The sequence below is a fragment of the Vombatus ursinus genome, unplaced genomic scaffold (genome assembly GCF_900497805.2).
Source record: "Vombatus ursinus unplaced genomic scaffold, bare-nosed wombat genome assembly UNPS02009824.1, whole genome shotgun sequence".
Classification (NCBI taxonomy): domain Eukaryota; kingdom Metazoa; phylum Chordata; class Mammalia; order Diprotodontia; family Vombatidae; genus Vombatus; species Vombatus ursinus.
Window position 1 is genome coordinate 6,955,034 of NW_020949602.1, and position 13,365 is coordinate 6,968,398.

At 37.8% G+C, this 13,365-nt stretch overlaps 1 protein-coding gene across 2 annotated transcripts in view; it reads right to left on the reverse strand.

The window, feature by feature from the left end:
* Positions 1 to 265: 265 nt before the first annotated feature.
* The window catches only part of LOC114036300 (cytochrome P450 2J2-like), a 58,557-nt gene continuing 45,457 nt past the window's right edge, over positions 266 to 13,365 (reverse strand). For both annotated transcript variants that reach the window (XM_027852750.1, XM_027852749.1), the window contains exons 8-9: positions 5,331 to 5,469; positions 266 to 1,482 (exon numbers count right to left, since the gene is read on the reverse strand). In XM_027852750.1, the coding sequence (XP_027708551.1) occupies positions 1,301 to 1,482; positions 5,331 to 5,469 (321 nt within the window). In that variant the 3' untranslated portion in view covers positions 266 to 1,300. The remainder of the gene's footprint in view (positions 1,483 to 5,330; positions 5,470 to 13,365) is intronic.

Sequence of the window (13,365 nt, forward strand, 5' to 3'; positions counted from 1 at the left end):
TTCCCCATCTGTAAACTGGGCTTAATCCTACTAACCTTAGAGGGTTGCTGGGATCATGATTAAAATCTGCAAATGAGAGAAAATGAAGCAAAAGAGCTCCAAGTATGATTAGTTTATTAGTTGATTGGCTAGCAATTTGGCCAGTAAAATGAATCCACAGCAAACTTTGGTACAAGGACCTAATTATGAAGTCACAGAGCATTTTTATAGGTATAATTGACGAACACTTGAAAAGAGAACATGAAGAATAAATGACAAACATTAATCACAATGATTCATCTGGGTGTTTATATTTTCTGATTGGGTTATTACAAGAATTTACAATATCAGCATGGAAATGGACTTTGTGCAAACATCTCTGACAAGAACAGGAAACTTTACAGGAATGGGGAACCTTAAAAGACTAGCAATTCTCAAGGTGTAGGCATTCCTAACCCCATGTCACTATAATTATTAGTGGAATGATTATGAGTTATCATCTATAACAAGGATTTTAATTGGAATGAGGGACCCAGCTCATTAACTGATGAGTTAATATTTCTGTGAAAGTCAAGGGAAACAATGAACATGAAAGTGAGTGATTTAGAGATGAAACAATCAGCAAGTGTATATTGTACTCCTTTTCCACATCAGGCACTGGTCTGGATGCTGTAGATACAAGGACATAAAGAAAACAGGCTCTCCCCACAAGGAGTTTACAATCTCTAAGGATCATCCTCACCAACCTGTGGATGCCTCCTGTTACTCACATAAACTCTCTGAAGTCTCCTCTAAAATCATACCCAGTGTATGAGTTATAAGAGCAGGAGAACAAAAAGTAACCAACTAAACAAAAAGCCCCATCTAGCCCCACTGATTGAGGTAGGGGAGGAAAAGCATTAATGCTCTGTTTATAGCATCACAAGGTTTTAGATTTAGAGTTGGAGGAGACCTTAGAAATCTTCCTCCTACTCATTTTAGATGAGGAAACTGAGGCAGAGCCTTAACTTTCCCAAGTTCACTCAGCTAATAATTGGCAGGGCCAGGACTTAAATCTAAGTGCTCTGAATCCAAGGCCAATAAAGACTCTTTGTTCTTTCCTTTTGGTGGCATTAATGCCTCCGTTTTTCAGTGCCAGAAGCTTCGAATTGGATGACAAATACCCTTCCCTTGTCTCTTCCTCCCCTTCTCCTCCCTTGATTTTTCTCCTTTCCCCACACAAACTCCAAAAGACAGGATGTATGGTCCCTTTGAGGATGAGGATGGTTTGAAGGTCTTCCCATTCCCCTCTTGGAGGACCACCCTACAAGGCTAGCTTGGACTACATCACTCGAGAAAGGGCACAGATTTGATAGGAGGCAGGAGAGACAGTCATGCCATATCTGGAGTCCAGGCTCAGCTGGGTGTTTGGAGGAGCCTGGAATGTGAATTTCTGGAGCAGGCAAGTGAAGAAAAGGAAGAGCTCAGCCCGAGCCAGCTGTTCTCCCAGGCACACCCTCTTTCCTGAAAGGCAAGGAGATCAAAAGCAATAAATCACTAATGTTCAGCATAGGCAGTAGGTCAGGGTAAGTGTTCTTAAGGGCCTGGGTCTCAATCCTGGAATTGGGATGAGCCTTAAGGTTATTCAATTATATGTCCATAGCCACAATATAATAAGGGTCAGAGTTGGAATTTGAACCCAAGTCTTCCTTGCTCCATGTCAGGAACCATATTTACCGTGCCATGTTGCTGCCAACCTCAGAGACATAGTACATTTGAAAGACTGCATCTGTAAACATAGGACCTGTGTTCAAATCCCACCTTGCATGCTTCTCACCCTAGTGGCATTGTATAAGTCACTTAACCAGAGTGGGTGCAAGATTCCCCATCTGTGAAATGATGGAGTTGGAAGATGTGGCCCCCAAGGACCCTTCTAGCTCTGGATCTAAGATCCTGCATCTGTGTAGCCTTAGCAAAAACAGGTCCCATCTCTGAATTTAACCCAGGCAGGTTCAGTGGAGAGTGTTGGACCTAAAGTCAGGAAACCCTCAGTTCAAATCCTACTCCTGATACTTAGAAGGTGTGTGGCCCTGGGCAAGTCACCTAACAGCTCTCAGCCTCAGTTTCCTCATGTGTAAAATGGAACTACTAATCACACTTACCTCAGAAGGTAAATATGTAAAGGCATTTGCCAACCTTAAAGGACTATATAAAGGCTAGTTATTATTATTACTGCTCCTCCTCATATCATTATCTGTCAAATACAAACAATATTGGTATGTGCCTCACTGGGGTGTTGTGAAGGTTGATTTGGATGATGCATGGCATGCCTTTGTTAGCCTTATAGTATCGATCTGCTCTTATCAGCATCATGGGAAGAAACAAAAACAAAATCGAAAACAAAATCTTGTCATACTGAATTCAGAAAACCCAGCTTGGGTCTTGCCTCTGAAAATCACTGGCTGTGCAATATTGGGCAAGTCACAGGCTCTCAGAGCTCAAAGCCTCTCTGTAAAACTTGGGGAAACAGAGAAAGTGCCCATAAGTCTCTGGGAGGTCCTACAAAGGAGGAAAGATTGTGATGGGCAGTGGGTCCATTATCTCAGAACCAACTTGACTTGAAGCTGTAGACTGTCCTGAAGGAGAAAGCTTAGGAAGGAGACAGAACTGAACAGACCCCATTAACTCTGTAACCAGCCTTGATTATGTTTCACTGCTACATACACACTTGGTCATCTTTCCAAATGCATAAAGGAGCTGTCCTCACTCCTTTCTCTGGGGAGTCACTCTCAGGAAGCTCATGTTATTCCAATGGGAAAAAATGCCAGTCATACAATCAGGAGACTGAGTCTGTGTGTCAGCCCCCTCAGTGTCATGACAAGAGCTGGCCAAACCAACTGTCTGGTATCATGGAAACAACCAAAGGGTTGACTGAACAATCCTGTGACTTTTCAACACCCCCGAGGCTCCAGCCCTTAGTCTGTTAATGTTTCTCTGAGAAATTTCAGGGAAGAAGCTCGCCTCCCTCCACCTTCTTTTTTGGCATATGGAAGAGAAAAGATGATGTAGACTCATGTCCGAATGGACAGAGGGGCAGGCCTTGGAGCCAGGAGGATCAGAGACTGAGAGCTCAAAGGGACTTCAGAAAGCCTTCTGGCCCAGCTCTTCCAATTCACATATTTGGAAACTGAGTCTCAAGAGAAGTTAACCAATATGATCATTTCCTCCTCTCCCACTTTTAATAATAGACACAAGATCTTCCAGAATAACAAGAGATGACATCTATTGTGATTTCAGGTTTACAAAATAATCCACATTTCTTTCAAGTGATACCACAGCCAGGTGAGGTATTTAGTAATTAATTCATTAAACAAACCCTCAATAATAATAATAGCTAACACTTATTAAGCTCTTTAAAGTTGCCAAAGCACTTTAAAAATATCATCTGATTTAATCCTCAACACAACCTTGGGAGGTAGGTGCTACCTTTATCCCCATTTTACAGATGAAGAAATAGAAACAAATAGTAGTTAAATGCCTCACCCAGCTAATAAATGTCAGAGGCCAATTCTGAGCTCCTGTCTCCCTGACTCTAAACTCAATACTGTATCCATTGTACTACCTAGGTCTATTAAGCACTTACTATATGCCAGGCACTGAGCTAACTGTTAGAGATAAAGGGAAGAAGAAAAATGATTCTGGTCCTCAAGGAGCTTACATTCTAATGAGAAAGAGGATACCATGATCAAATAGGAACATAGGAGGTACACACAGAGTAAAAGGACAAAGAAGTGTCTCCTATAGAAAACCTGGATCTTGAAGGAAGCCAGAGATCCTGATAGGCAGAAATGAGGAGAGAGGGCATTCTAGGCCTGTGGGATAGCCAGTGCCAAGGCATGGAATCAAGAGAGAAGAGTGGTGTGGGCAGAATAGCACCCAGGCCAGGAGGAGTAGATGGTGGAGGGGAAAGGAAGAATGAGGCCAGGTTATGAAGAGCATTCAATCTCAGGGCAGTTTATATTAGATTCTAGAAGGAATAGGGAGCCATCAGAGCTCACTGACCAGGGGCAAGGGCAGAAGATAACATGGTCAGACTTAACACTTTAAGAAAATCATCGTGGCAGCTGGGTGGGGGGGGGATTAGTTTGGGGAGTGACTTGAAGCAAGGAGATCACTTATGAGCCTCTTGCAATGGTCCAGGTGAGAGATGATAAGGAATTGGCCCCATATTAATGATAACACTTTAGAAACTGTAAAGCACTATATAAACCACACTCACAATTTTAATTGAATTTAAATATATTAATTTTTAAAAATTTAAATCTATTAAATCTAAAATTTTATTAATAATAAATAAAATTTAGAGATAAATTTAAATTTACTAATTTTAAATGATTCTAATTTTTTATAATTTAAAATTAAATTATTATTAATGTAAGTTTGTAAGTGAAGGAAATTAACAGGATTTGATGTCTTAGGAATTATCTAGTACAGCCCCTGAAGGAAGGGCTGCCCCAAATGACATGTTCCACAAGTGAGCATGCCACCTGCAAGAAGGATGAATGAGGCTGCCCAGCTTAGTAGGACATTGCTGTTCCCACCTCCTTCCCTTTGCACCAACTGGTTCCCAACTGGTTCCCAAATGGTTCCCAACTGGTTAGTTGGCACTTTCTACTTCCTCCTGCCCATTAGAACCCCCAACTTCCTTCAAGGCTCAGTTCGGAGGCTTTGTTCTTACTGAAACTCCTTTGTAATTACTTAGGATCAGAGTATGACAGATTTGAGAGTGGAAAGGACCTTCCAGGCCTCCTACTCCAACCCCCTCACTTTTTAGAGATGAAAGAGCATGCCCTGAGAGGGTCTGAGTCACTCCAAATCACACAAGTAAGAAGAGGCACAATTAAAATTCGGATCTCTTGAATTCTTGGGATTCTTGGGACTCTTGGTTTGTGGCTTCAGAGCTGGAAGAAAACTTATTGCACATCTAGTCCCGGCCCCTTATTTGATGGATGAAGAAACTGAGGCCCAGGATATTTAAGTAAGATCACCCAAGGATACCCAGAGAGTGAGTACCAGAGTTTGTGGGTAGTGGCTAGGCCTAGGGGAATTCTGAGGTCCTCACAAAGGATCTGGAAGACCATCAGGCAAAACCGGACCTGAGGATGACTTTTCTCATTTTAACCCCATTGCTATATAAAGGTCTACTATTTTAAATTTTGCTGTGATATATTTTCCCAATCAATGAATATTATGAATATATGCTCTATCACATGATTATAGTTTTCAGGAAGTAGAATTTGCAAAGTTTCTTAATGTTAAAATGGTTGGTTTCCCTCTGGACTAGGGACCCCTTCCTACTGAATGTGGCTTACCTATTGAGAAAGGCAGAAAAGCCTCTCTCTTCTTAAATTGACCGTTCTCCAGAAAATGTTCCGGGTTGAAGGCTTCTGGGGTAGCCCACTCCTTGGGGTCTCTGTGCAAAGCATTCAGGTTAGTCAGCATCATGGTGCCCTGGAAACAAGAGGAAAAAAAAAAACTAAGTCCAAGGAACTTTGAGGTGGTAGGAGCCTGGCCCACCCTCTCATGTTACAGAAGAGGTAACTGAGGGCTAGAGAGGACAAAGAACCGTCCAAGGCTGAACAGCTCTTTAGTAGCCAAGTCTGTTGTAGAATCCAGGTCTTCTCAGAGCAGGGGCCTCTCAAACTGTTTGGAATGCTGGAAAAGCCTTTGGACAACTACTCAGAATCATGTTTTAAAATGAAACAAATAAAACACATAGGATTCCAAAGGAAATTGATTATATGGAAATGCAACCATCATAATCTAAACAAAATGAAATAAAAAATCAAGTTCATGTACCCCCAAGTTAAGAACCCTGGTCTTAGAGAGTGATTAATTTATGATTGAAAGGGATTATAGTGGTCATCTGGTACATCCTTTTCATTTTACAGATGAATAAACTAAGACATAGAATTGTAGACTCACTCAAGGTCCCTTAGGTAACATCAAAAAAAGGTAGATGAACCCAAACTACCTTATTCTAAGCTGCCATATTTGGGCAAGGTTGATGCCCAACAGCACTGGGCGATTTGTCTTCCAATTAGCTTCTGCTTCATATTGGGATCACATCTTACCTAATTCCTACTTATGAATTAGGTGGTAAATGAGTAAGCTTCCCAGATAGCAATGTGCTTTAATTTAGTAAATTTCTTCAGAAGTCTTCTAAAAAGTGATGTTTAGAAATGTCAGATATCCACTATTGATTAGAGAAATGCAAACAAAACAACTCTGAGGTACCACATCACACCTATCAGAATGGCCAACATGACAAAACAGGAAAATGATAAATGTTGGAGAAGATGTGGGAAAATTGGAACACTAATGATTGTTGGTGGAGTTGTGAAATGATCCAACCATTTTGAAGAGCAATTTGGAACTATGCCCAAAGGGCTATAAAAATGTGCATACCCTTTGACCCAGCAATAGCACTTTTAGGGCTATATCCCAAAGAGATCACACAAATGGGAAAAGGATCTAAATGTACAAAAATATTCATAGCAGCTCTTTCTGTGGTGGCAAAAAATTGGAAATTGAGAGGATACCCATCAATTGGGGAATGGCTAAGCAAGCTGTGGTATATGAATGTGATGGAGTACTATTATGCTATAAGAAATGATGAACAGGCTGACTTCAGAAAAACCTGGAAAGACTTGTATGATCTGATACTGAATGAAGTGAGCAGAACCAAGAGAACATTGTACACAATGACAGCCATGTTGTGTGATGACTAATATTGATAAACTTAACCCTTCCTGGCAATACAAGGATCTAAGACATCTCCAGAGGCCTTGTGATGGAAAATGCTATCCACATCCAAAGAAAGAACTATGGAAGTTGAATTCTATTTTTTTCTCTTCTGTTGAGTTTTGTTTCCTCTTTCTAATGGTTCCTCCTATTGGTTTTAATTTTTACTTACAACATCACTAATGTGAAAATATGTTTAATATGAATGTAAACATATATCAGATTGTGTGCCATCTTGGGGAGAGTTGTGGGAAGGAAGAGGGAGAGAAATTTTAAACTCAAAAGCATATGGAAGTGATTATTGATAAATCAAAACAAATTAATAAAAAAGAAATGTCAGATATCATGAAAGAATGATAGGACTAGATATAAGAGGGCACATTCAAAATCTTTGATACAGATTGGTTAAAATATAGTATAGATTTAGGGCTAGAAGCCTTCTCATTTTTATAGATGAGGAAACAGACTGACAGGGTGAAGTGACTTGTCCTGAGTTACACACCAAGCTTCTGAGGGTGGATTTGAACCTGTCTTCCTGACTCCAGTTCTAGGTCAATATCCAATGAGACTAGTTGGGTTATAAGCTCCAGCTTCTTTGTGTCTAACTATAAAGACACACCTGTGTGTGTTTAGATAACCTGTTTTAGGAAGAGCTGTCCTTCTGAGAGGAGCTGAGAGAGTTAGGTAAAGATAGGGGCAGAGAAGAGGGCAGTGAAGTAGATGTAGCCAGACCTTTTTGTATCCTGTTTGTATGAGTGATAAGGCATGGCCCTGTCTCTGGGCCTGGAGATTCTAGAACAAACATGGCTTTTAGACTACATCTTGGGAGTAATTTCTGCTTCCCAGGTTGTGTGAAATCATAATGTTAGACCTGGGAGGGACCTAGAGCCCAACCCCATAATTTTACACCACAGAGGAGTTAAGTGACTTGCCCAGGGTCACAGGGTTCAGCATTTGAACACTGGACTTCCAGACTCCAAGTTCATTACTCTCCCCACTATTCCAATTTGTCTCTCTGCCTCCATACTTAAACTAAGTCTTCCTTAGCACTTAAGCCCAACTCAGTCCACTTCTCTATAATGTTCTCTTTCTTCTCCTCTCTCTGGACTCTCTAGATCCTATCCATCCATGCTTCACAGCCCAGCTTGCTCACCTTCTCTTCTGTGAAGCCATCATTGATCACTTCATCTTATCATGAGCTTTCCTTCCTCCTGATTCATCCATCACCTATACCTGATACTCACTAACTGTGTGACCCTGAACAAGTTACTTCTCCTCTGCCTGCTTCAGTTTTCTCATCTGTTAAATGGGAGTGATAACAGTACCTCTCTCCCAAGGTTGTTGTGAGGATTAAGTGAGATATTTCTGAAGTGCTTTGTAAACTTGAAAGTGCAAAACAAATGGTACCTATTTCTCTGCTCATTTTTGTGTTCTCTATTCCTCACAGGCTCTTTCACATAGTGATCAACTCAGTAGATGAAAAACAAATGAAATTTAGGTCAGAAAACTTAAGTGTAAAGCTCAGCAGCACTTAGTACAATGCCTGGCACAAAGTAGTTGCTTAAGAAATGTTTATTGATATGAGGGGAGTTCTTTGGAAGTGATGGAGCTCTACGAAATTAAGAGTTGTTAAAATGATTGTTAATTGTGATTTACATTTTGGCTCCAGGGCCTAAAGTGACTTTTTAAAAGATTCATCCCAGATTAAAGCCTGGGCCCCAGGAAAGGGTTTTGGTTGAACTGCCCTGGTCATATTCCAGGAGTGCAATCTGATGCAAATAACTCCTTCAGAATTCTTTGCTCAGTGTCTGCATGAGTTCATTTACCCACTGTGACTGAAAAGCCATTGCTCTCTGGGTAAATATGATTTGTTTTGGCCAGAAGAAGTTGGGGAAGGTCCAAGCTAGACCTACCATACTCACATGACTATAGAGTCCAGAATAGTTGGAAGGACATTTAATGATCATCTATTCAAACCCTCTTACTTTTCAAATGAGTAAACTGAATCCAGAGATGTGTGACTAGCAAGGATGTCATACAAAGGGAACCTAAGTGGACATAAGAAATTTCTAATTAATTAATTTTTTTTTTAGTTTTCAACATTCCATTTCATAAGTTTTTGAGTTTTAAATTTTCTCCCCATCTGTTCCCTTTCAAATTCCTAAGATGGCATGTAATGTGATATAGGCACTACATATACATTCTTATTAAGCATATTTTCCAATAGTCATGTTGCAAAGAAGAATTAGAACCATTGATGGGAACCATGAGAAATAAAAAGCAAAAGAAAACAAAACAAAAAAAAAGAAAAGGAGAGCATATAGTACACTTCCATCTGCATTTAGACTCCATAGTTCTTTCTCTGGATGTGGATAGCATTTTCCATCATTAATCTTTTGGAGTTGTCTTAGATCCTTGCATTGCTGAGAAGGGCTAAGTCTGTCAAAGTTAGTCATCACACAATAATCCTGTGATTGTGTACAATGAACTCCTGGTTCTGCTCACTTCACTCAGTATCAGTTCATATAAGTCTTTCCAGGTTTTTCTGAAATCCACTTGCTCATCATTTCTTATGGAACAATAGTTTGCCACAACTTGTTTAGCTATTCCCCAGCTGAAGGGTATCCCCTCAATGTCCAATTTTGGCCACCACAAAAAATTGGTGCTATAAATATGCTTGTACATGTGGGTCTGTTTCCCATTTTTATGATCTCTTTGGGATACAGACCTAGAAGTGGTATTGCTGGGTCAAAGAGTATGCACATTTTTATAGCCTTTTGGGCATAGTTCCAAATTGTTCTCCAAAATGGTTGGATCATTTCACAACTCCACCAGCAATGCTTCATGTTAGGACCACATCTTACTGATTTTTTTCTGATTTTCCCGCATCTTCTCCAACATTTATCTTTTTCCTATTTTGCCATATTAGCCAATCTGATAGGTATGATGTGGTACCTCAGTGTTGTTTTGATTTGCATTTCTCTAATCAATAGTGATTCAGAGCATTTTTTCATATGACAATAGATAGCTTTAATTTCTTCCTCTGAAAACTGTTTGTTCATATCATTTGACCATTTATCAATTGGGGAATGAGCTGTATTCCTATAAATTTGACTCAGTTCTCTATATGTTTTAGAAATGAGGCCTTTATCAGAGACGCTGGCGGTAAAAATTGTTTCCCAGCTTTCTGCTTTTCTTCTAGTCTTGGTTGAATTGCCTTTGTTTGTACAAAACTTTTTAGTTTAATGTAATTTTGATTATACATTTTGCATTTCATCATGTTCTTTATCTCTTCTTTGGTCATAAATTTTTCCATTCTCCATAAATCTTACAGGTAAACTATTCTTTGCTCTTCTTGTTTGCTTATAGTATTAGCCTTTATATCTAAATAGTGTACCCAGTTTGACTTTATCTTGGTGTAAGATTTTTATCTATACTTAGTTTCTGATGTACACTTTTTCAGTTTTCCTAGAAGTTTTTGTTAAATAGTGAGTGTTTATCCCAGAAGCTGGACTCTTTTGGTTTATAAAACAGTAGCTTACTATAGTCATTGAGTATTGTGTCTTGTGTACCTTCCACTGATCCACCACTCCATTTCTTAGCCAGTATCAAGTAGTTTTGAAGATTGCTGCTTTATAATACAATTTAAGATCTGGTATGGCTAGTCCACCTTCCCTTTTTTTTTTCATTAATTCCCTTGATACTCTGCACCTTTTGTTCTTCCAGATGTATTTTGTGATTATTTTTTCTAGCTCTATAAAATAATTTTGGTAGTTTTATTGGTATGGCACTGAATAAGTAAATTATTTAGGTAGAATTGTCATTTTTATTATATTAGCTCAACCTACCCATGAGCAAGTGATGTTTTTCCAATTATTTAGACCTGACTTTATTTGTGTGAAAAATGTTTTGTAATTTTGTTCGTATAGTTCCTGGGTTTGTTTCGGCAGGTGGGCTCCCAAATATGTTATAATGTGTACAATAACTTGAAATGGAATTTCTCTTTTTATTTCTTGCTGTAGAGCTTTGTTAATAACATACAGAATGCCAATGATTTATGTGGGTTCATTTTATATCCTGCAACTTTGCTAATTTTCTTTATTATTTCAAGTAGTTTCGTACTTAATTCTCTAGGATTCTCTAAATATACCATCATATCATCTGTAAAGAATGATAGCTTTGTTTCTTCTTTGCATATGATAATTTTTTTCTCTTATTGCTAAAACTAACATTTCTAGTACAATACTGAATAACAGTGTTGACAGTTGACATCCTTGTTTCACCCCTGATCTTATTGGAAAAACTTCTACCTTATCCCCATTGCATACAATGCTTGGTGATAGTTTTAGATAGATGCTACTTATCATTTTAAGGAAGACTTAATTTACTCCTAGGCTCTCTAGTGTTTTTAATAGGAATAGGTGTTTGATTTTGTCAAAAGCTTTTTCTGCATCTATTGACATTATCATATAATTTCTGTTAGTTTTGTTGTTGATATGGTAAGTTATACTGATAGTTTTCCTAATATTGAAGCCCTGCATTCCTGGTATAAATCCTGCCTGGTCATAGTGTATTATTCACAAGATAAGTTGCTGAAATCACTTTGTTAATATTTTATTGAACATTTTATTTTTATTTATTACTTGATTCATTGCATTATATTATAAATATGTGCTCTATTAATTATATTTTATTTGTTTATGTACTTTATTTATTTAAAATTATGACATCTATATTCATTAGGGAAATTGATTTATATTTTTTTTCCTCTCTTTTGACTCTTCCTGTTTTAGGTATCAGCACCATATTTGTATCATAAAAAAAAATTGGTAGCACTCCTGCTTTGCCTATTTTCCCAAATACTTTATATAGTATTGGAATTAATTGTTCTTTAAATGTTTGATTAAATTCAATTGTAAATTGATCTGGCCCTGGAGATTTGTTCTTAGGGAGGTCATTGATGGCTTGTTCAATTTCTGCTTCCAAAATGGGGTTATTTAAGCATTTTATTTCCTATTGTGTTTATTTGGGCAATTTACATTTTTTTTTGTAAATATTCATCCATTTCACTAAGATTGTCACATTTATTGGCATATAGTTGGGCAAAATACTTCCAAATTATTGTTTTAATTTCCTCTTCATTGGTGGTGAATTCACGCTTTTCATTTTTGATACTGGTGATTTGGTTTTCTTCTTTCTTTTAATCAAATTAACAATTTTTTATCTATTTTATTGTTTTTTCATAAAACAAGCTGTTATTTTTATTCATTAGTTCAATAGTTTTCTTAATTTCAATTTTATTACTCTCTCCTTTGCTTTTCAGTATTTCTAATTTTTTATTTAATTGGGGATTTTTATTTGTTTTTTTAGTCTAGCTTTTTTAGTTGTATGTCCAATTCATTGATCTCCTCTTGCTCTATTTATTCCTGTAAGCATTTTAGAGACATAAAATTTCCCCAAAAAGAAACTTTTGCTTCATCTCATAAGTTTTGGTATGTTGTCTCATTATTGTCATTCTTTTGGATGAAGTTATTGATAGTTTCTGTGCTTTGTTGTTTGACCCACTCATTTTTTAGGATTAGATTATATAGTTTTCAATTAATTTTTAGTTTATCTTCCCATGGCCCTCTATTACATGTAATTTTATTGCATCATGATCTGAAAAGGATGCATTTCATATTTCCATCTTTATGCATTGGATTGTGAGGTTTTCATGCCTTAATACATGGTCAACTTTTGTGTAGGTGCCATGTACTACCAAGAAAAATATATATTCCTTTCTATGCCCATTCAGTTTTCTCTAGAGGTCTACTATATCTAACTTTTTAAAAATTCTATTCACCTCCTTAACTTCTTTCTTGTTTTTTTTTCTTAAATCTATCTAGTTCAGAGAGGGGGAGATTGAAGTCCCCCACTAGTATAGTTTTGTTGTCTATATCTTCTCTAACTACCATAACTTCTCCTCTAAGAATTTGGATGCCATACCACTTGGTGCATATATGTTTAGTAATGATATTACTTAATTGTCAATGGTACCCTTTAACAGGATGTAATTCCCTTCCTAATCTCTTTTAATTAGATCTATTTTTGCTTTTGCCTTGTCTGAGATCAGGATTGATACCCTTGGTTTCTTTTTTTTTTCACTTTAGCCAAAGAATAATATATTTAAATCCAGCTTTTCCCCTTTACTCTATGTGTGCCCCTCTGTTTCAAATGTGTTTCTTGTAAACAACATAATGTAGGATTATGGTTTTTAATCCACTCTGCTATCTGCTTCCATCTTCTGGGAGAGTTCATCCTAGTCACATTTATAGTTATGATTACTATCCATGTCTTTCTCTCCACCCTGTTTCCCCCTCCCTTGTTTATGTTTTTTCTCCTATTTCTCTATCCCTCCTCAGTAGAATTTTGCTTTTGACCACTGCTTCCCTCAATCTGCACTCCCTTATATCAATCCCCTCCTTTTTTACCCTTTTCCCTTACTACTTCTTCTCTCCCTTCTATCCTCCCTCCCTTTTCTTCCCCCTTTCCCCTCCTACTCTGAGGGTAAGTTAGATTTCTATACTTAACTGAATATGTTATTCCCTCCTGGAGCCAAATCAA